This window comes from Hypanus sabinus, chromosome 5 (genome assembly GCF_030144855.1).
Source record: "Hypanus sabinus isolate sHypSab1 chromosome 5, sHypSab1.hap1, whole genome shotgun sequence".
Lineage (NCBI taxonomy): Eukaryota > Metazoa > Chordata > Chondrichthyes > Myliobatiformes > Dasyatidae > Hypanus > Hypanus sabinus.
This window is the reverse complement of record NC_082710.1, coordinates 147294968-147317062: the sequence shown is the minus strand read 5'-3', so window position 1 is coordinate 147317062 and position 22095 is coordinate 147294968. Positions and strand designations below refer to the sequence as shown.

The following is a 22095-nucleotide window of genomic DNA, read 5'->3' as shown; positions in this document are numbered from 1 at the left end:
TTTAATCTGGTTCATCTGATCATTACCCCATAGGAGTGCACCATGAACAAATTGGCTGCTGCAACCCCGAAGTTACAATGTTAACTGTATATCATCGAAAGTCAGCTCTCACGGACATCCAGATATCATGAAAGGTGTTGGTGGAAGTGCAATTTCTTTCTAATAATAGGAGCTCTTCTGCTGCACCAGAGGATTGGTGAGGAGGGAAGAAGGGGGTAAGTACATGCACTCAGGAGGCAGGTTACATACACATGCACAACAGGCACACATGCTCTTCCTTACACCTTCTGCTCTCTCTCCTGCCCCACAAACAGAAGCACTTCTATAGCCAGTTGATGATCTCTAGGGGAGCTGTGACTGCCTGTATAAACTGAGCTGTTAGCATGGAATCTTCCACCTTTCACAAAGGGCTATGGATTAAAGTAGAACCTTGCTACTAAAGCCATATTTTAAACCACACAAGCATTGTCTTCCTGGTGATAAAGAAACTAAAATGAGTTTCAATGAGTTGGGTAAAAAAAAGGTTGCAGCATAAAAATCAAAGACTGATGTGCCACAGGATGCTGCACTCCGTCAGGCATGAGCTGTATCTCTCAGGCTGCCAATCATTTGGTTAATCCCGCTGTAATAAATTTTACTATTTCCAGAATTTACCCAATTCCCTTTTAAAAGTTGATTAATCTGTCTCCATCCCTCTTTCAGCAGCACATTCCAAATCACAGTTGTTACATTATATTTTCCTAATCTCCCCCTTCATTTCCAATTTTCTTAACTGTGTTTTCTGATTCCTATCTAGCATTCAGAAACTGTTCCTCCTCATTTATTCAGTCAAAATCCTTCATGATCTTGAACACCTCCATCAAATCCCTTTACCTCCTCTGCTCTCCGAGTTTCTACACACAGGTGAAGCCCCTCATTTCTGCAAACTCAGTAGCACTGACTAATCCAGAAAAATTAAATACAAGAGAGAAGTCATGGCTTAGTCACCTACGTAAACTGCCAAGGCACATAATTTGCGATGCATGAATTAACACATCCTGTTAAAATCTGGAAACGTTAAAAAGAATTAAAATTTTCCAGGTAGCTGAAATATTTAGCCTGAAACCAGTTTTGAGAATGTAGCAATTTAGGATGATTTCTTTTTACCTAACACACATACATGTGTGGAAATGGAAATGTTGAACCCCACTGCTGATTAACTTGTTAATGTTCTCAATTAAGATTTGTTGTAAACCATATTATAAATTCATATTTTTAAAACTTGACTACCTCGTGACATAACATTAATTTTAATGTATTGTTTAATTACTGAGCAAAAATTCTCAATAGTTCATTAAATTGGTAATCACATTATAAACACACTAAAACACTTTGGCCATATTTATAGTGAAAATAAGATGCTTATCCAACTATTAGAACAAAAAGTGATATTCCTCCAGATCAACAATGATACAGATGAATAACAGAAAATTGCCAATTCTCAAATTCTGTGCCATTCGATAAAGATTGTGTCTAATGTGCAACCTAACCATTAACCTCCCTTTGACTCCATTCTTCAAAGTCTTTGGACTATAAAATCAACCATGTAGTCTCCAATGTCATTGCAAAACAGCTATTAACTATTATGCAAAGTGGTTTTCCCAACCTCATTCTTGAAAGAAAAATATTCTGAGAAAAAGTAGTTCTGCAGTTAATCAAACCTATCTTTAATATCCTGAAAACATTGATCAATCCACCCTTTATCCCTGTAAAAAAAAATGGGTTAGGGTAGGATTAATGTAAATGGGTGTCAGATGGTCCATGCAGAATCAGTAGGCCAAAGGGCCCTTTTCTGCAGTGTATCTTTAGGTTTCTACACCTCTACTGACGCAGCCCACATTGCTTTATCCTTAGAATCTGGTTAATATGCTTAGTACTCCCATGCCAATCTCCTTCCAAATGGCAAGTCTCTGATCCTATTTGCCCACATTTCCTGCTACTATGTTCATGTGATATTTCAACCCCAGCTTTTTCCACTATTAACTTCCCACTTAAACACACCAACCTATCAGTAGCTTGTGCTGCAATTATCTGTTTCATTTGAAAAACCACTCCTACTCTATTCAACCTTAAGTTTCTGCTTCTTAAATTGCCTGAAAGTTTGTTTGAAATAAAATGCAATAATTTTAAAATGAAATTAAAATCACATCCTTTTTCTCTTGAGGAATTATCAAGTTTATTGTCATTCAACTATATACATGTATATCACCAAATGAAACAACGTTCCTTGGGACCAAGGTACACAACACAGTACATACAACTCACACACAACACAAAATACTATTACCACAAATAAATTAATAATAAGGTGCATTTATGACAAGTTAAAAAGTAAATAATATAACATTACTGACGCTTCATACATGGTGAGACATAGGTGGTGACAGGGAGTTGAGTAGTCTCACAGCCTGGGGGAAAAGCTATTTCCCATCCTATCAGTCCTTTTTCATAATACTACAGTACCTCCTACCTCATGGCAAGGGGTAAAAGAGATTGTTAGATGAATGGGAGGTTTCATGGGCAATGCTGAGGGCCCAGCGTACACATTGCTCCTGATAAATATCTTGGATGGGTGGAAAAGAGATCCTGATAGTCCTTTCAGCAGTCCTCGCACTCCTTTGGAGGGTCTTGTACTCAGGTGCTTTGCAATTCCCGTCAGCACACTCTCAATCGTGCTCCTGTAAAAACTGGTTAGAATGGAGGTAGGGGGGTGGGGGAGAGGAAATATCACTCGTCTTGACCTCCCTCAGGAAGTGGAGACACATGCCAGTGATAATAAACCTGATTCTGATGTGCTTTCTTGACTAAAGAGGCGGCATTGAGGGACCAGGTGAGATCATCCATCATGTGTACTCCATGTCCTAACCCCACTTCACACGAAGCTCACACTGCTCCTTCACCCGAACCCATAAGTAAACACTCAGCGCTCATTTCACTTTGAATGTCAGCCTAATGTTACAATCATGGAGTCCAAATTACGTGAACTCTATGAAAAAAGTTATTCCCACAGTCCCTGATCTTTTCCCACTGAAAGAGTATTTACCCAATTCCTTGTGCACTTTACTGTGGAATCTACTTCCACAGGCAGTAACTTTATTCCTTGCAGTATAGGAGACTTAGGGGGTGACCTTATAGATGCATAAAATTATGAAGGGCATAGATAGGGTGAATGCACACAGGCAAAGGGAAATAAAAATTTGAGAGCATAGGTTTAAGATGACAGGGGAAGGATTTTAAAAGGACCCAAGTAACAACATTATGCAAAGGGTAGTGGGTAAATGGAACAGCTGCCAGAGGAAGCAGTTGAGACAGGTACAATAACATTTGGCATTTGGATAGGTACATGGATAGGAAAAGTGTAGAGCATTATATGCTATGCGCAGACAAATGGAACTACCTTAGGTAGGAACCTTGATCAGCATGGATGAGTCGCCCGTTTACCTTTATGAAGGACCTGTATTGTTTCATAATTCAGTTACTTAGTTATTTGTATTGGGGGATTTGTTAAATGAAGTGAGGGAGGGGTGAAAACAGGCTGTTATAGAGTTGAATGTAGATAGAAGATAAGGAGGAGAGAGAAGGCTGTAAATGGACACACAAGAGACTGCAGATGCTGAGAATCTGGATCAACACAGACAAGATACTAGAGGAATTCAAAGGGAAGGCAGTGTCCATGGAGGAGAATGAACAGTCAATACTTCAAACGTGATGAAATGTCTCAGCCCAAAATATAAGCAGGTTGTAAATGGGAGTGGCCAGCAGACAGAAGGCGTGGGGAGGTAGGGCAGCAAGCACAGGAACCAGTGATGATGTGGACAGAGAGCAAGTTTATTAAAGGATACAGCAGGATATAGATCAATATGAAATATGAGCAGAGATATTGCAGAAGGGGTGAAATCCAAACAAGTGCTGTATGGGCAAAGAATATAGTAAAGGCAGGATCCTTAACAGCACTGAAGTACAGAGGGATCTTGGGGTCTAGCCCAGAGCTCCTTAAAGTGGCAACGTGGGTAAAGGCAGCATATGGCATTGGTGTTGAGAATAAAAGCCCCCAAAAAGTCATGTTACAGCTATACAAAACTGATTTGGCTGTGTCTGAAGTACCACTGAAGAGCTGATAGCCCATTACAGGATGGATACAGATGCTTCAGAGAAAGTGTAGAAGAGGTTCACCAAGACTGGGGAATAGGAGCTACAAGGAGAACCTGAAAGAAGTTTATAAAATTATGAGATGTTGATAGGTTAGAGAGTCTTTTTTCTCAGGGTTAAAATGTCAAATACTAAAAGACAGAGCTTTAAGGTGAGGGATCATTGTAGTGCTGCTGTAAGACAATAAATTTCATAAGACGATGATGGTAAACTTAATTCTGATTTAAAAGTTTAAAGATCAACAAGTGTATACTAACACACACACACACAGAGGCAGGTACCTGAAAATGCACTGCCAGGGGAGGTTGTGCAGCCAGATATAATGACATTTAAAAGCCAATGAGTCAAGCACATGAACAGGCACAAACGGAAGAATATAGATAAGGCAGGGAAGATGCTGGATTGGCATCATGGTTGGCAGAGATTTGGTGGGCCGAAGGGCCTGTCCTATGAATGCCTATGAAATTAGTGGCCCTTTGTTATGTCTAAATCTTTGAATATTCAACCCAAGAGCTACATGAAAGCACCTTCACCATTCTGAATGGTTCAAGAAACCATCATTGTCCAAAATATTTCAGAATAATCAACAAATGCTAGTTTGCTGGTGATGTTCATATCACAAAAATGAATTTGAACCTTTCGCACCTCAACACGAAGTGCCCCGCACGCTTTCAGAAACTCTTTGATGTTATTCAGACATTCCGCCTCTGATTTGGGTTCCTGGTGTATCTGTAAAATTAAAAAATAAAGATAGAATTGAATCACAAACTAAGCTCCCAGCAAGAACTGAACATCCCCATCTCTTAAAACAATTAGAAAACTGCACACAGCTAAAAGTCAGCTACACGGGATGGTGAGCATGTTAGCTAAGATCACTATTCCTACTTGTTGACATTTAAAACCAGTGCAAGTCTCCCTTAATTTTCTAGAGACATTGTAACCACTCTCACTCAACATCCTGATGTATCCAAAGAATTAAATAAAAATCTCTCACACATTCATAACCTTCTCAGTTACAGCTGGGGATGGGGTAGAGGCAGAATTAGAGAAGCATTCAGAGGTGGTAGCAGGTGGTCAGAGAGTTTAAACTTTGGACTACATCAACATATAGATTAAATACAACACGTGTCAACACCTAGTTCAATGTCAGACAGCAGTCAGGTACAAAATAACTAAATTATGCTTTAACTTAGAGCAAAATTATAAAGTCAGTAATGTACTAAAGAGATAAACTGTTGTCTAACTGTTATCACTGGATTATGTGGCCATTACAGTTGGTCTCTGTGATAAACAAAGCTCACCGCTGGCCAGTACAAAACTGACCATCCTCTGGTATGATGGTGACGACGCTGGTTAAAAACCAGTCATCAATTTTAATGGAAAATGCCTCACACATATAGCTAAGATGATCCTGATGCATGTAGTTACTTAAATGTTTCCCAATGCCATAGGAAGTAAAGATCAAAAATCAAATCAGTCCTGAAGAAGGGTCCTGGCACAAAACATTAACCGCCTGTTCAGTTCCATAGGTGCTGCCTGACCAGCTGAGTTCCTCCTGCACTCTGTGTACGTTGTTTTGGATTTTCAGCATCTGCAGAAATTTGTGTGTTCAAAAACCATGTGTTCAGTTTACCACAAACACACAAATTAATGTTAAAATGCATAAGCATGGACAGTGAACCAGCCCATGAATTCCACCTTGTATTTCTGTGCTCTCTTTTTGTGCTATTTAAGTTTTTGTATATTTCTGATAGTAATTTAGAGATTTTTGAGTACCACACTTGAATGCTGCTGCAAAACATATTTCGTGACATAGGTCAGTGATACTAAACCTGATTTCGAGATGACACACAAAAGAGTTCACTGTGTAATTGGCCACATTTAGATTTTTACTAGCACTTTGGTCAATAGTGACTGGGGAGAATTAATCTTTCAGTTGGTTGACGGACCCTGGGTAACAGGGTTTTTTGTTGAACTTCCCTGAGATTTAGTCCCACTGACAACAACACTTGATTACTCAATTCTTAAAATAAACCTAAATTTAATCTTGCTTCAAAGACTTGCAAAATTCATCTTCTGATTGACAATATTTTTCTGAACTTTTCTTCCTGGGTTTAGACTGACATTTCAGATGCTCTATGTTCCTCAAATCTCTCAACTCCCTTCTGCTTCCCTACATCTCCAATATTCATCCTGGTCTAGTTCACTCTTCAGACTGGAACCTCTCAACTCACTCAGTCTTTTTTTCTTTCTGGTGCAATCATCAAAATTTTAAATTCCTCACCAAAGTGCTGTTTAGCTTGCCCCTTTTAACCGTTATAAGTTATGGTATACGAACATTGAACAGGAACCAACTCTTCAGCTTACAATGTTATGACAAACTAACTCAGAAATCAAATGCCCAATTAAAGCAATGCTTTCTGCCTACACAATGTCCATATCCTTCCATTTCCTGCACATTTGTGTACCCATCATCCTCAAATAACTTTTTCTATGAACCCACTGAAGTAGTTTTTCAGAGGACTGCCTCTAAACCAAGGCACAGTCAGCCCACCCTATCCACGAGGGATTCATTCCGGGACCTCCTGCGGATACAAAAAAAACGTGGATGCTCAAGTCCCTTATATAAAATGGCATAGTATTTGCATATAACCTACGCAAATCCTCCCATATACTTTAAGTCATTTTTAGATTATAGTACCTAATAAAATGCAAATGTTATGTAAATAGTTGTTATACTGTAATGTTTAGGGAATAATGACAAGAAAAACTGTACATGTTCCTTTCACTCACAACACAAGCAGAGAACCAACAAGACTTGAGGCGAATAATGATCAAACGAGTAAAACTTTTAATCATCTCTAGATTACAGAACTTATAACACCTAATACAATGGAAATACTATGTAAATAGTTGTTACGCTGTCTTGTATAGGGAATATTGACAAGAAAAAAAAACGGTACATGTTCCTCTCTCTCACAACACAAGCAGCGAACAAACAAGACACCGATTCTCCTGTGATCTTTACGTTCTTGAGGCTATAGTGCTTTACATAGCCAGCTATCCCTTACTAGTCTTAAACTCCTTTTTCTCTCGCTCTCAACCCCATCACAGTGGTGCTCATTGAGACAAACAGCTTTTTCACGTATAACTTGGCCATCGACAGGGATATGCTTCTGTGACACATCCCCTAGCCACACACTTAATGCTTTCTCAGTCTTCACAAGCACTTTATCAAGAACCAGAGAGACTATTTCTGCCGTTGTAGGGGCAGCACTAACACTTCCACGAATTGCAGCTTCTTTCTGCTTTATTGTGTGAATGCTCGATTCATTCTTACCGACCTCATGTCCCACTTCGGAAAGCAACATGCCACTTTTCAAAAGATCTAATATTCCTACTTTCTCGATGAGACAGATAGCACTTTACACTCCCTCTTAGCCTTTGAGTAATTGCTTTGACCACGTAATTGTTTTTTTAGGAGCCATTTTTTCACTGGAACAAAGTAGCGAACGAACAAAATGTGAGGTGAACAATGCTTGAGCATCGAGTGCTGGAAGATCACTTCCAGGCTTTCTCGATTCGCGGTTAGTTGAATTTGTGCATGTGGAACTCGCGGATAAGGAGGGCGGACTGCAAATGACTGCTTTGTTAACTTGGAGTACAAGCGGGAAAGGTCATCATGAAATTTTGTTCCATGAGCTAAGTCTGAGCTTTGCGCATTTGTGAAATTAACTAGTACTGTTCACACCTGGATGGCTTCCCTTCCAATTGAAAGGGATCACCACTAACAGCACAGATCTCCTCTCTCTGATGCTCAGTTACCAGCTCCCATTGCGCAGGGCTTACACATTAACCCCAGTATTCTCAATTAATCATAATTAGATACGTGCATGGGTGCCTGCACATATCTCTAATTACAGTCTCTCCCTCACTCCCCTGTTTGTGACATTTACCAGGAGCACTGTATACAAAGGGCCCAAGGCATTGTTGAGGATCTCAACCATCCATCCTGTAATGTCCTCAACCCACTACCATCAGGAAGAAGGTACAGGAGCATCAGGACTAGGACTGCCAGACTGGGTAACAGCTTCTTCCTTCAGGCTGTGAGAGTAATGAATACCCTGCTACCACAAAGGACCTGCCACTAGGATACTGGGCTGTTTACTATTTACCCATGCTACACACTACTTATATTTGATACTATTTTACTACTAATAATATTTTATTAACATATTTGTGGTAATATTTTGTTTTATATGCTGTAGGTGGTATGTTTTGTGGGTGCACCATAGCCCAGAGGAAAATCGTTTCCTTTGGTTGTATATATGTACAGTCATATGACAACAAACTTGGAACTAACTCCAGCCCTGCCACTGACAAAAGACTTGTCTCAGACACCACTGCTGTCTTTAAAACAGTTATAGTTTAGATGCTATCTTCTGCTTTTGTTAGATTTGATCAAGTTATTGGTTTGAAAGACTCAACACTCTACTGATGCTCATTCCTCCTAGGATCAGCTCCCTCTCACACATTTTATCAAGGTGTTAAACTGCAGCCTTGGAATCACACTTGCACCCCAGCCACAAGGTCTTAAATTCAAGTCCTCTCTCGAGACTATGGGGACAAATTCAGGCTAAAAATCTTGTGCAGTACTGGCAGAACGTCCATCTTTCAGATAAAACAACAGACATTGAGAGTGGAAAAAGAAAGAAGAATTATTCATAGTTGTCCAGCCAATTTTTATGTAACAGCAGCATAAATTCTGTTTGAGCATTATCTTGTTATGTAAACAAATTGATTGCCACGTTTTCTGCATGCAGAAGGACCATTCAAAGGTCCATGCTGTGAAGCATTTAGGAGACTGATAGTTTTTAAAAATATATCTTTTGTAACTAGTGCTGGAAATCTGAAATAAAAATAAGAAAACATTGCCTGACATGCTAAGTGGTTCTAGCAGTTTCTGTTTTTATTAAAATTCAAGTTTATTCTATCACACTTGCAGGGCAGTGAGGATGCTATCAGTCCTCACTCAAAGCTTACATATCAAAAATGACAAAGGAATTAAACCATTTAATAGGATGAGACTTGGAATTGTCTTTCTTTTTGGGAATTTGGAATTTTACTTCAAATTCTATCTTCCTCAGAAGGCCAATCTTCAACTATTTTGGGATAAGGAATAGTAGAATTAGGCCATTTTGCCCGTCGTCTGTTCTACCATTCCATCATCCCTCTCAATCCCATTCTCCTGCCTTCTCACCGGAACCTTTGACACCCTTGTTAATCAAGAACCTTTGAAACTCCGACACAAAAGCGAAAAATTACAGAAAAGTTGACCCTGGACACAAGTGCTTGGCTCAAACAAAACCAAGTATACAGTCAGACCAAGTGTACTGATTTTAACCCGAGGTTACAAGATTTGCTGTTACCACCCAGGGGAAATGTTATGCATTGTGCCCAGTTAGACTACACCAAAATGGTGAACCATTGGTCCTGCTGGGCTGTACCTCCGCTGATCCAAATCTTAGCCTTAGAACTCCAGATGAGGGAGCTTCAATGGATATCCAGATGTGGGAAGTGATGATGGGTGGAAGTGACGGAGGATGCTGGAGTCAAACAATGCAAGAGCAGGGAGCAGGCTGGTGAAGAGTGGGAACTGCATCATGGTACAAGGGCTCAAGCAGTTTGACAGCAGCTGTAGTGGTGAGGGAGAGAGAAGAAAGGAGTCTGAGCAAGATATGGATCTAATGGGTGTGATTGGGTGACAAATAGGAAGGAATTGTGTGGTCGGACCTGGCTTGTGAGAGGGTGGGTAGCAGGGTCTCTGGATCGGTGGGATATATCTCAGGATGCCCAGGTGAAGCGGGTGGTGAGATCAGGGAGGGTGTGAGATAGTGGGGATGAGTCTAGAAGTTGGTGAGGGGGAGGGTTCAGATTATGGTGGTGGTTAGGAGCGGTGGAGGGCGACGGGGGGGGGGGATGTGGTAAAGGGGTGGAGGGTGGAAAGGGGATATAAGGGTGGGATGATGGGGTGACCGAGGGCTGGGTGTGAGTCTTGGGTGAGATTGCACGGGATGGTGGGATTGAGAGATGGGGTGAGGTTTGGGGAGCTTGGAGGAGAATAAGATTTGGGGTGGGGGGAAATGAGGCTTGGGTGGTGTTAACAGGCGGGGGTTCGGGGCCGAGCCGCACTCACCCGCTGCACCGAGCCCGGCACCAGCCGCTCCAGCAGCCGACACAAGGCTACGCCGTCCCGGAGCGCAGCCCGCAAGAAGGCCTCGGGGTCCGACACACTTTTCTTGGGGGACTCGAGCACCCCGAGGCTGATGAGCCAGGTCACCGTCTGCTCAGCCGAGCTCATGGCGGCCCCAGCTCAGCACCGCCGCCAGGCCCTGGCTGACGGCTCGACGTCCGAGGCCGCGCTCACAGCGGCAAACCGTCCCCCACCTCCCCCGGAGAGCCCACCATGGCGAGACCGAGGCCGCCGTCCGTCTCGGAGACTCGCGACTCGCGCGGCCCAGCGCCCGCACCGCTGCTGCTGCCGCCACCTAGCGCCAGCCGGTTGGGCCCGCGACCTAGACCCCGCCCACCACCGGAGACCACGCCCATCACCCCGCGTCCCCAACGCCAAGCCACACTCCTCGTCACAGACACCGCCCACAATCACAAACCACGCCCCTCACACGAACTCCCAGACAGCCCAGACCACACCTCTCGGCACACAAAAAAACCTTTCTGGCCCCACCCACATGCCCTGGCCTGCCCCTCACCCCAGTCTCCAACCACAATATACAGGACTCACTCTCGGCCCCACCCTTAACTCGCTGACTTCACCCTCAACTGACTGACCCTGCCAACTCAACCCTCAGCCCCAAAAGCAACACCCCATCTTCCACCCAGCCCATAACCTACTGACCTAGACCCCACTGTGGTGAACTACGTGTGCCTGTCCGGACACCGCCCCTGCTGACTGCTCCTGTGGCTCCTCTCACAGACCCCTGTATAAAGGCGATCAAGGCCTGAGCCTGGCCTCTCAGTCTCCAGGATGTAGTATGGTGGTCACTCACTGCTTATTCCTTCTTCCAGTCAATAAAAGCCGATATCTCACCTCACGTCTTAGAGTGAGTTATTGATGGTGCATCACCCATCCTGTCAACCACAGATCCTACTACCACCAGGCCACCTCCTCACTCCTGACCCCAACCCCTCACAGGAGATTCTCCCCGAACCGCACCCAAAATGCACAGACTCCACCCCTCCCCACCTCACCCTCCACTTCTAGACACAGCCACCTACCTGCTCTTAATTGCTGACCCTAATCAGTGCCCACTGACCACGTCGAATCCCAGATCACACCCACCCCTCAGCACTTCGTAAAGGAGACGTTGGAATGGCTTCCGGTTTAAGATGGCACTAGTGAAGCCCAGCAAACTGGCGGCAAACAAAACAAGAATAAAACTAAATACTTTATTAATATCACTTTTACCTGTAAAATTGATGGTAAATAATCACTGTAAAGATAGCGAGGCCCAGTTGGAGGTCGACGCGTGTGGGTGCGAGGTGACGTTGAGGTGAGGTCGAGGCATATTCAAGGCCAAGTCAGGACGAGCAGAGTGCAGCCAAGTCAGAACAGAGGAGTGGCAGATTCAAGGCCCATCCACCTAAACTGAGAGCAAGGTTTGATCGATCTAAGAACCAAGCCAATTTGGAAAGTTTGGGTACAGTGTGAAATATGGCAGCACGGTCCAGGCCATAGTGTATGGATGCGAAAGGGCCTAGGCAGACACCCCACCCTGCAAAAACTCATTTCAGGGAGGTAGCACCCCCACCCCCCCTACCGTAACCCCATATTCCCCCCCCCCCCCCCCCCCCCGGTCGACCTGTAAGGGTGTAATTTTGTTTAGTGATTTTGTCTAATCTGTAAACCAAGTTGGGTATATGCAGAAAATGTGACATTAAAATATGTACTTATATTATCATGGAGTCATTTTTTTTATTCTATTACAACTTTAAGCAAGTCTGCAGGGAGTTTCACCTCATCACAGAGGACAACAATAGAGTAGCTCCTTAGCAGCTCGCCAGCTAGTTTAAATATTGTTAGCTATAATAATGAACGTGACACCTGTTAAACTCACCTCAATATGTCTTTTACATTTTAACCCACCATGGGGAATAAAAAAGTCACTGTTGAAAACAGCGCAGCGAGCAACAATGTCATTATTTTCGAGGCCGACTGTAAAGCCCGCCCACAGGGAAAACTGATAGGTCTACTTAGCATGAAGAGAGACCAATCAGGATGCTCCCTCTCGCCCTTGCTCTAGCTCTTCCTCTCCCTCTCAAAAAAATTGATTTCCAGGATATTGTATATAATTTAGAGGCATCAGGGAGCCACTATCAATATGTGGGAGACTCCCAGAACTTCCAGGAGAGGTGGGATGTCTGCCTGGGTCTTAATATGAGGAATGACCTAATGCTTGTACCATTTAAATGCAAGGGCAGATGGATTGAAAAAGGCAGAGTTTTGGGATGAGAGGCATAGATCAGGCCAGTTCTGCTCGTTGCTCCCCGACCGTTACTGCTCTCTGCACCAAACTGAACCTGAGGCTGTAGTCTGCTTCAGGTTCAGTGACCTTAACTTGGCTCTGCATTGAACTGAGGCTGTAGTCTGCTTCAGGTTCAGTGATGTTAACTTGGTTCTGCACTGAACTGAGGCTGTAGTCTGCTTCAGGTTCAGTGACGTTAACTTGGTTCTGCACTGAACTGAGGCTGTACTCTGATTCAGGTTCAGTGACGTTAACTTGGCTCTGCACTGAACTGAGGCTATACTCTGATTCAGGTTCAGTGACGTTAACTTGGTTCTGCACTGAACTGAGGCTATACTCTGCTTCAGGTTCAGTGACGTTAACTTGGTTCTGCACTGAACTGAGGCTGTACCCTGTTTCAGGTTCAGTGACGTTTACTCCACTCTGCACTGAATTGACGCTGTGGCCAGCTCCAAGCTTCATGTCTTTTGATCTGAATCCTGTTTACCTAATTAATTGTTTGCACAATTTTTATCGCTGTGCATTGGGAGTTTAACAGTCTTTTTTGTGTGTCCTTTGGGGTTTCTTTGTTTTGTGGCTGCCTGTAAGAATGAATCTCAAGGTTGTATAACGTATACATAATTTGATAATAAATTTACTTTGAACTTTGACCCACCTATCACTTGCAGACCCTCACCAACTACTAATGGATCACAACTCTCCCCAGACTACACTTTTCCAACTCAGACCCTGCTGCTTTGTGCCACCCAGACATACCCATGACTCACACAAGGACCTGGCAGATAGAATACAATGTTGGTAAATGTAAGGTCATCCATTTTGAAAGGACAATAGAAGTGCAGATTATTATTTAAATGCAGTATGCTGCTGTGCAGAGATTTCGGAGTGCTTGTGCATGTATCACAAAGGTTGGTTTGCAGGCGCAGAAGGCTATCAAGAAGGGAAATGGGATGTTGGCTTTCATTGCTGGAGGGATTGAATTTAAGAGCAGGGAGGTTATGCTGCAGCTGTACAGGATTCTGGTGAGGCTACACCTGGACTACTGCATGCAGTTCTTGTCTCCTTTCTTGAGGAAGGATATACTGGCTTTGGAGGTGGTACAGAGGAGGTTAACCAGGTTGATTTCAGAGATGAGGGGGTTAGACTATGAGGAGAGATTAAGTCACCTGGGACTGCACTCGCTGGAATTCAGAAGGATGAAAGGACTCAGGAGTTCTTATAGAAACATATAAAATTATGAAAGGGATAGATAAAATAGAGGCAGGAAAATGGTTTCCACTGGTATATAGCCTCAAGATTCAGGGGAATAGATTTAGAATGGAAATGAGGAGGAACTGCTTTTCTCAGAGAGTGGTGAATCCGTAGAATTCTCTGCCCAATGAAGCAATGGAGACTACCTCAGTAAATATATCTAAGACAAGGTTGGATAGATTTTTGCATAGTAGAGGAATTAAGGGTTATGGAGGAAAGACGGTAAGTGGAGCTGATTCGATGGCCAGATCAGCCATGATCTTATTAAATAGCAGGTTCGAAGGGCCAGATGGCCTACTCCTGCTCCTGTTTCTTATGTTCTTATACCCCTCTACCATCCTCAGACCTGTCCCCACTCCCTGATCCCTCTCTATTCCACTCAAAACCCACTTTCACCCGTCATTCATTAACCCATTCCCCTCAATTCCACCTCATTGACCCCACCTCTTCCCTTCAGCCTCTATCCAATTCTCCTTAATCCACTCCCTCATCCCAGACTCTGCCTTCCCCCTAAGGAGCCCAACTACCCACTAGCCCCACTCACCTTGCAGACCTTGCTAACTGCCCACGGACCCCAGCTCCTCTCAGCAGTTCACAGAGTTGCTGTTCTGTTGAAGGGTCTCAGCTCGAAATGTCGATTCTTTGTTCCTCAATAGATGTTGAATACTTCCTTCATTTTGTGTGTGTTACTCTGGATTATTGAAACTACAAACATCTCCACACTGGTGGGAATGTGTTACTTCATTGACCTCCAGAATTAGAATCAGGTTTATTAACACTGGCATATGTCTTAAAACTTGTTCTGTGGCAGCAGCACAGTGCAAGACATAAAAATTACTGTAAGTTACAAGAAAAAATAAAATATGCAAAAGAGAAATAATGAGATAATTTTTATGGGTTCATGGACCGTTCAGAACTCTGATAGTGGTGGGGGGGGGGGGGAAGGATGAAGTATTCCTGAATGATTGAGTGTGGGTCTTCAGGCTCCTGCACCACCTCTCTGATGGTATTAATTAGAAAAAGGCACATCCCAGGTGGTGATGGTCATTAATAACGGATACCACCTTCTTCAGGCACGGACTTTAGAAGATGTCCTCGATGGTGGGGAGGCTTCTGCTGCTGATGGAGCTGGCTGAGTCTATAATGCTCCAAAGCCTGCTTTGATTCTGTGCATTGGAACCCCCGTAGCAGGCAGTAATACAATCCGTCATAATGATCTCTATGGCACATCAGCAGAAATTTGCTGGAGTCTTAGCTCATAAGACAAAGGAGCAAAATTAGGCCATTCAGCCCATCAAGTCTGCACCATTATGGCTGATTTATTATCCCTCTCAAATCTATTCTCCAGCCTTCCCCTCATAACATTTGACATCTTACTAATTACATATCTACTGTTGGAATCCAATGTTTTAAGTATTTTTATAAGATGAATTAATATAAGACTGAAGTTGTAGTTTAATCATTTGTACTTTTTTAACAAACATGTATTTTTCACGTGTGGTGGTTCGACCCCACTTTCTGGCAGAAAGTGGTATAACAGTTACATATACCTTCACTTTTCATTGGCTAAGTGTTAGCACATTACCCATGTGCAATCATTGATTGGTTTATTCTTATCTAAGGAATTTTCTGTTACCTCAGGTTTAAAGGAGATGGATTTTTCAGAAGTGCCATTTTTTTTATCTTTGACTCTCTATCTTTGCTTTTCATTGAATCTTACTCTTCACTTAGTTTGCTTAGGATTTCTATGCTTGTTTAAACATTAAAATAAATGATCATTCAGAATTAAGACTCCTCACCATTCTTGACCCTAGGAAGAATCCTAAGTATCAGAATACCAACATTGCCAACCTCCTCTTTAAATATGCCCGACAATTTGCCAATCACACCTGTTGGGGCAATGAATTCCAAAAACTCACTACTGGCTGACTAAAGAAGTTCTACCTCACCTTTGGTCTAAAGGGATATCTTCCATTCTGAGGCTGTGTCCTCTGATCCTAGATTCACCCACTATAGAAACATACTCTCCATCTCCAGTCCATCTGGGCTTTTCAATGTTCAACAGGTTTCAATGAGATGCCTCTTTTCTAAACATTGAGTACAGGCCCAGAGCTATCAAAGGTTCCCCATACATTAACTCTTTCATTCCCAGGATCATTTGGTGACATACCAAATCTCCTCAAACTCCTCATTAAGATTAGACACTGGCATGCCTTCTTTGTGATTGGATCAACATGTTGGCCCCAGGATAGCTCCTCTGAGATGTTGACACTCAGGAACTTAAACCTATCCATTCTTTTCACCAATGACCCTTCAATGAGGATTCATGTGTGTTCCTTCAACTTCCACATCCTGAACTCCATAATCAATCCTTTGGTCTTGCTAACTATCTTGTCTTGCTTGAATGGAAGGCTGTTGTTGCGATACCACTCAAACAACAAATATATCTCACTCCTGTATGCCTTGCTGCCTCCTGAGATTCTACCAACAAGTGGTGTCATCAGCAAGTTTATAGATGGTGTTTGAGTTGAGCCTAGCCACACAGTCATGCACATAGAGAAAGTAGAGCAGTGGGCACATATCCTTGAGGAACACCTGTATTGATTGACAGTAAGGAGGAGATGTTATAACCGATCTGCACTGACTGTGGTCTCCCATGAGGAAGTCAAGAATCCAGTTGCAGAGGGAGGTACAGAGGCCCAGGTTTTGAAGTTTGTTAATTAGAATTGATAGGAGGTGGTGTTGAACACTGAGCTGTAATCAATGAACAGAAGCATGATGTATACATTGCTATTGTTCCAGCGTTCCAAAGCTGAGTGGAGAGCCAATGAAATTGTTGTGGTGGTAGTATACAAATTGCAGTTGATCCAGGTACTTACATAGGCAGGAGTTAATTCTAGTCACGGTTAACCTCTCAAAACTCCTCATCAAATTAGAAGTGAGTGCAACAGGGTGAAAGTTGATGTGGCAGCTTATACTGCTCTTCTTGGGCACTGGTATGATTATTGTCCTTTCTATAAAGAAACATAGAAAATGGACAGCTGAAAAATAGGATCTGCTCTGCCTTTCAATGGGATCGTGGCTGATTGATCCAAATGTAACAGGCGGCGCCATAGCATAGTAGTGGTTAGCACAATGCTTTACAGTACAGGTGACCGGGGTTCAATTTCCACCACTGCCTGAAAAGAGTTTGTACATTCTCCCCTTGACCACGTAGCTTTCCTCCATGTGCTCCGGTTTCCTCCCACAACCCAAAGACGTACCAGTTGACAGTTTAATAGGTAATTGTAAATTGTCCTGTGATTAGGCTAGGATTAAATTGGGGGATTACTGGGCAGTGTGACTCAAAGGGCCGGAAGGGGATGTTCCACACTGTGTCTCAATAATAATCTTCCACGCTCCTTGATCTCTCAGACTGTCCAGTTCTGTCAAATCCCCTTCCAATTCTTCTAAACCCTACTTAGTAAAAGCCTAACTGCTCACCAATCTTGCCATTCCTAGGTTTATTCCAAAGAACTTTCATTGCATTCCCTCCACAAGTACCTTCCTCCTCAGACAATGAGGTGAAAACAATACACAATACTCTAATGCAATTACCATAAGACTTCTTTGCTCCTATGCAGGCAAACCCTGCAGAGAGGCCCACTTCCTAGAAAATGATCCATAACAAAATCTTCTGTCATCTGTGTATGTGTCAAGTAAATTTTGACTTAAGTCATTTACTTTTTTTTCACATAAATTCAGTGAGAGTGAGTTTTATTCTATACCTCAACTTTTTTTGAGTTGGACTATGTTGCGTCTATAGCATAGCATAGGAGTTGGCGCAACGTTATTGCAGCTCAGATCATTGAAGGGCACAGTTTCATTCCGGCATCCTCTTTTCTGAAAGTTTGTACATTCTTCCAGGGTGTGCGTGTGGGTTTCTTCTGGGTGCTCTGGTTTCCTCCCATAGTTATTTGGTTAAGTAGTCATTGAAAATTATTCTGTGACTAGGCTAGGGTTAAATCGGTGGGTTGCTGGGCAGCACAGCTTGGTTGGCCAGGAAGGGCCTGTTCTGCACAGTATCTCGAAATAAAAATACAGAAAATAAATGAATTCTGTAAGGGTAAATTTCTGTTATCCAAACTGCTGTAATATGGCAGCACTCAAACACTCTTGCCATGAAGATCAATGTAAAATTTGCCTTTTCGAGCACTTGCTGTGTCTTTGCGCTGATTTTCACTGAAGAGCATACAAGGACAGCCAGGTCTCAGCGCACCTCCATTTCTCCAGTATTGCTGTTCTGATAACAGCCTGCCTTATCAACACCAAGGTTATCATTTCCAAAGTTAGAACCTCATATTTACTCATATTTATACTCTACAGCCATGCATTTCCTTCACACTCACTCAATCCTCCTCACATCTTGCACTCCCACCAAGCTTTTTGTTGCCTGTGGATCTACAGATATTACATTTAATTCCCTCATATATTAAGGGCATTTAAGAAAGTCTTAGTTAGACACATGGATGAGAGAAAAATTTAGGCTTCTGTAGGAGGGAAGGGTTTGATTGACCTTAGATAGGTTTAAAGGTCAGCACAACATGATGGGCCAAAGGGTCTACACTGTGATGTACTTTGTTCCTTGTACTGTGTACTTTGTTCTATATATCATTACTATACTATATTACGAATAACTGGTGTCCCATGTTTTACAACAGACTCTAGTATTTTCCTGATCACTGATGTCAGGCTAAGCTGATCTATAATTCCACCCTATTTATAAGCAGTGGTTGTATTCTCTAACCCTCAATCTGAGCCTAATGAATCCTACAAGAAGCCGAGGTATGACTTGCAGAGAGTACCAGGAGAGCAAACGGGTGTGTGAAATCAGGAACACAATCAACCAGCTGGCAGGGTTTCTATTACTCCCTAAAAGCTGTAACCTAACAGCATAAATGGCTGTGATGTTTAGTTCCCCAATGAGCTCAACATCTTTTATGCACGCTTTGAAAAGGAGAAAAACACTTCAGCTGTGTGAATGCACACAGCATCCTGATTTCTATCTCCCAGCCAATGACAGAACATCCTACAAAAGAGTAAACCTTCTCTAGGTGTTAGGCCCTGATGATAACCTCACAGGTTAACCAACCGGCTGGACATCTCCTCACTGACGATCAACACTGGCGCACGGCAAGAATGCATGCTGAGCCCACTGCACTGTTTTATCTACATCTGTGACTGTGCAGCTGGGCACTGCTCAAACACCATCAATGAATTTGTTGATGGTGCATCGATTGTTGATAAAATCTCAGATGGCAATGAGGAGTATGTAGAGGAGTGAGATAGATCGGCTGGTTGAGTGATGTCACAACAACCTTACGCCCAATGTCAGCAAGAACAAGAACTGACTATGAATTTCAGGAAGGGGAAATTGGGAGAACAAGTCAATTGAGCCCCATATCTTTTCAAATTTAATAGAAGTATCAAATACACCACTTCTAATTTGTATGTTTGTAATCCCTTTATTAATATATCAATTGTATTTTGTTCATATTATTAATGATAATAAAAAGATTGAAAAAGAAAGTAAATTGAGCCCCCTTGAGTGGTCAGCAATGGAAAGGGTGTATCTTTCAAGTTCCTGGGTGTCAATGTCTCGGAGGATCTATCCTGGGCCTAACACACTGGTGCAGTCGTGAAGAAGGTATGCTAGTGGCTCTACTTTGTTGGGAGTTTGAGGAGATTTAGTATGTCACCAAAGACTCTAGCAAATTTCAATAGGTATATGGTGGAGAGCTTTCTGACTGGTTGCAACACAGCCTGGATGGAGACACAAGTACAAGAAGCTAAAGAGGGCTGTAGCCAATAGATCTGCAGATGATGCAGCTAACATTGGTCTTCAGCACCTCAACTCCCCTGGTATGTATGTCAGGGTTATTTTTTGTTGATTTCAGTTCAGCCTTCAATACCATCATTCCTAAGCTTCTGCAAGAGAAACTCTCCAAATGTACTGTGCCAGGTGCCATCTGCAGCTGAATCACAAATTTCCTCTCTAAGAGGAGGCAGTATGTTAGATTAGGCAAGCACATATCCAAGTCCTGCTCACTCAACACTGGTACACTGGTGTGTTATAGAGTCATAGAACACTACAGCACAGAAACAGACCCTTCAGCCCATCCAGCCCGTGCTGTCTAGTTCCATTGACCCTCCCATCCATGTCCCTATCCCAATTTCTCTTCAATGCTGAAATGGAACTCACATCCACCAGTTCTGCTGGCAGTTCATACCACACTCTCATCACCTTCGAAGTGAAGAAGTATTCCCTTGTGTTCCCCTTAAACATTTCATCTTTCACTCTCAACCCATGACCTCTAGTACTAGACTCACCCAACGTCAGTGGAAAGGCCTGCTTACCCTAACTTGATAAACACTCACCTTATCCAGAGATAATGACAGGATGCAGAAGAGAAGCTATGGGATTGCTTCGAGTTGCTGGACTGGGTCGTGTTCAAGGACTCATCAGAAGATCTGAATGAATACACTAACTTTATAAAAACAGTCGTATATGAGTGTGTCCCCACAAAATCATTCAGAATCTTCCTTAACCAAAAACACTGGATGAACCAGGAGATCTGCAATAGGCTGAGGGCCAGATCAGTGGCATTCAGGTCTGGCGATCAAATAAGATACAAGGTACAATCTCTGGAAAGTCTTCCCATGGGCAAAGTGGCAATTTTGGACTAAACTTAAATCACTGAAAGATGCTCGATTACTGAGGCAGGGCTTGAATGCTATCATCTCTGACAGAATGAAACCAAGCAACACAGATGACAACAAGGGTTCACCTCCAGTGGAGCTCAATGCCTCCTATGCTCACTTTGACCATCAGAACATGAAGGAACCTTCACGGACTGTCACAGCCTCCAGTGACCCTCTGATTTCAGTCTCTGAAGCTGATGCTGGAGCTGACGGAAAGCATCTGGCTCAGTGTTTTACCTGGCCTAGTACTAAAGACCTGTGCTGATCAACAGGCTGGAGCGTTCACTGAGATCTTTAACCTCTCTCTTTGGCAGTCAGAGGTACCCACCTGCCTCAAGCAGGCTTCAGTTATACCGGTGTCCAAGAAGAATGTGGTAATCTGCCTCAATGATTATATTCCAGTAGCAGTTACATCCACTGTGAAGAAGAGCTTTGAGAGCTGCCTGAGAAGCAGCTTGTTGAGGCTATATAGGACCCTGGTTAGCCCCACTTGGAGTACTGTACTCAGTTCTGGTCGCCTCACTACTGATAGAGGTGTATAATGATGAGGGGAATTGACCGTCAGAGGCTTTTTCCCAGGGCTGAAATGGCTATCACGAGAGGGCACAGTTTTAAGGTGCTTGGAAGTAGGTACAGAGGAGATGCCAGGGGCAAGTTTTTTACGCAGACAGTGGTAAGTGCATGGAATGGGCTGCCGGCGACAGTGGTGGAGGCGAACAGGATAGGGTCTCTTAAGAGACTCCTGGACAGGTACATGGAGCTTAGAAGAACAGAGGGCTATGGGTAACCCTAGGTAATTTCTAAGGTAGGGACATGTTCAGCACAGCATTGTGGGCCAAAGGGTTTGTATTGTGCTGTAGGTTTTCTATGTTTTCTGTGTTTCTATCCAGTCCAAGTGTGGTCTGACCAATTCCTTTTAAAGCCTCAGCATGACATCTCTGCTCTAACATTCCCAGTCCTCTTGAAATGAACGCTAACATCGCAGTTGCCTTCCTTACCATCAACTCAACTATAAGACCATAGGATATAAGAGCAGAATTAGGTCATTTGACCCATCGAGTCTGCTCCACCATTTCATCATGGCTGATCCTACAAGTTAACCTTTAGGGAATCCTGCAGAAGGATTCCCAAGTCCCTTTGTATCTCTGATTTTTGAATTTTCTCTCTGTTTAGAAAGTAGTCTATGCCTTCATTCCTTCTACCAAACAGCATGATGATTCAATTTCCTACACTATATTCCATCTACCACTTCTTTACCAAATCTCCTAATCTGTCTAAGTCATTTAGCAGACCCATTTCTTTCTCAACAGTACTTGTCCCTCCACCTGTCATTTTATCGTCCACAAAATTGACCACAAAGCTATCAATTCCA

At 43.0% G+C, this 22095-nt stretch overlaps 1 protein-coding gene across 6 annotated transcripts in view; it reads right to left on the bottom strand.

Annotated features, from left to right (window-relative positions):
• The window catches only part of LOC132394434 (rho guanine nucleotide exchange factor 7-like), a 75798-nt gene extending 65024 nt beyond the window's left edge, over positions 1-10774 (bottom strand). For 4 of the 6 annotated variants that reach the window (XM_059970591.1, XM_059970588.1, XM_059970589.1 and 1 more), the window contains exons 1-2: positions 10385-10774; positions 4834-4917 (exon numbers count right to left, since the gene is read on the bottom strand). In XM_059970591.1, the coding sequence (XP_059826574.1) occupies positions 4834-4917; positions 10385-10549 (249 nt within the window). In that variant the 5' untranslated portion in view covers positions 10550-10774. The remainder of the gene's footprint in view (positions 1-4833; positions 4918-10384) is intronic. The other 2 variants (XM_059970586.1, XM_059970587.1) reach the window with 2 other exon arrangements.
• Positions 10775-22095: the final 11321 nt, after the last annotated feature.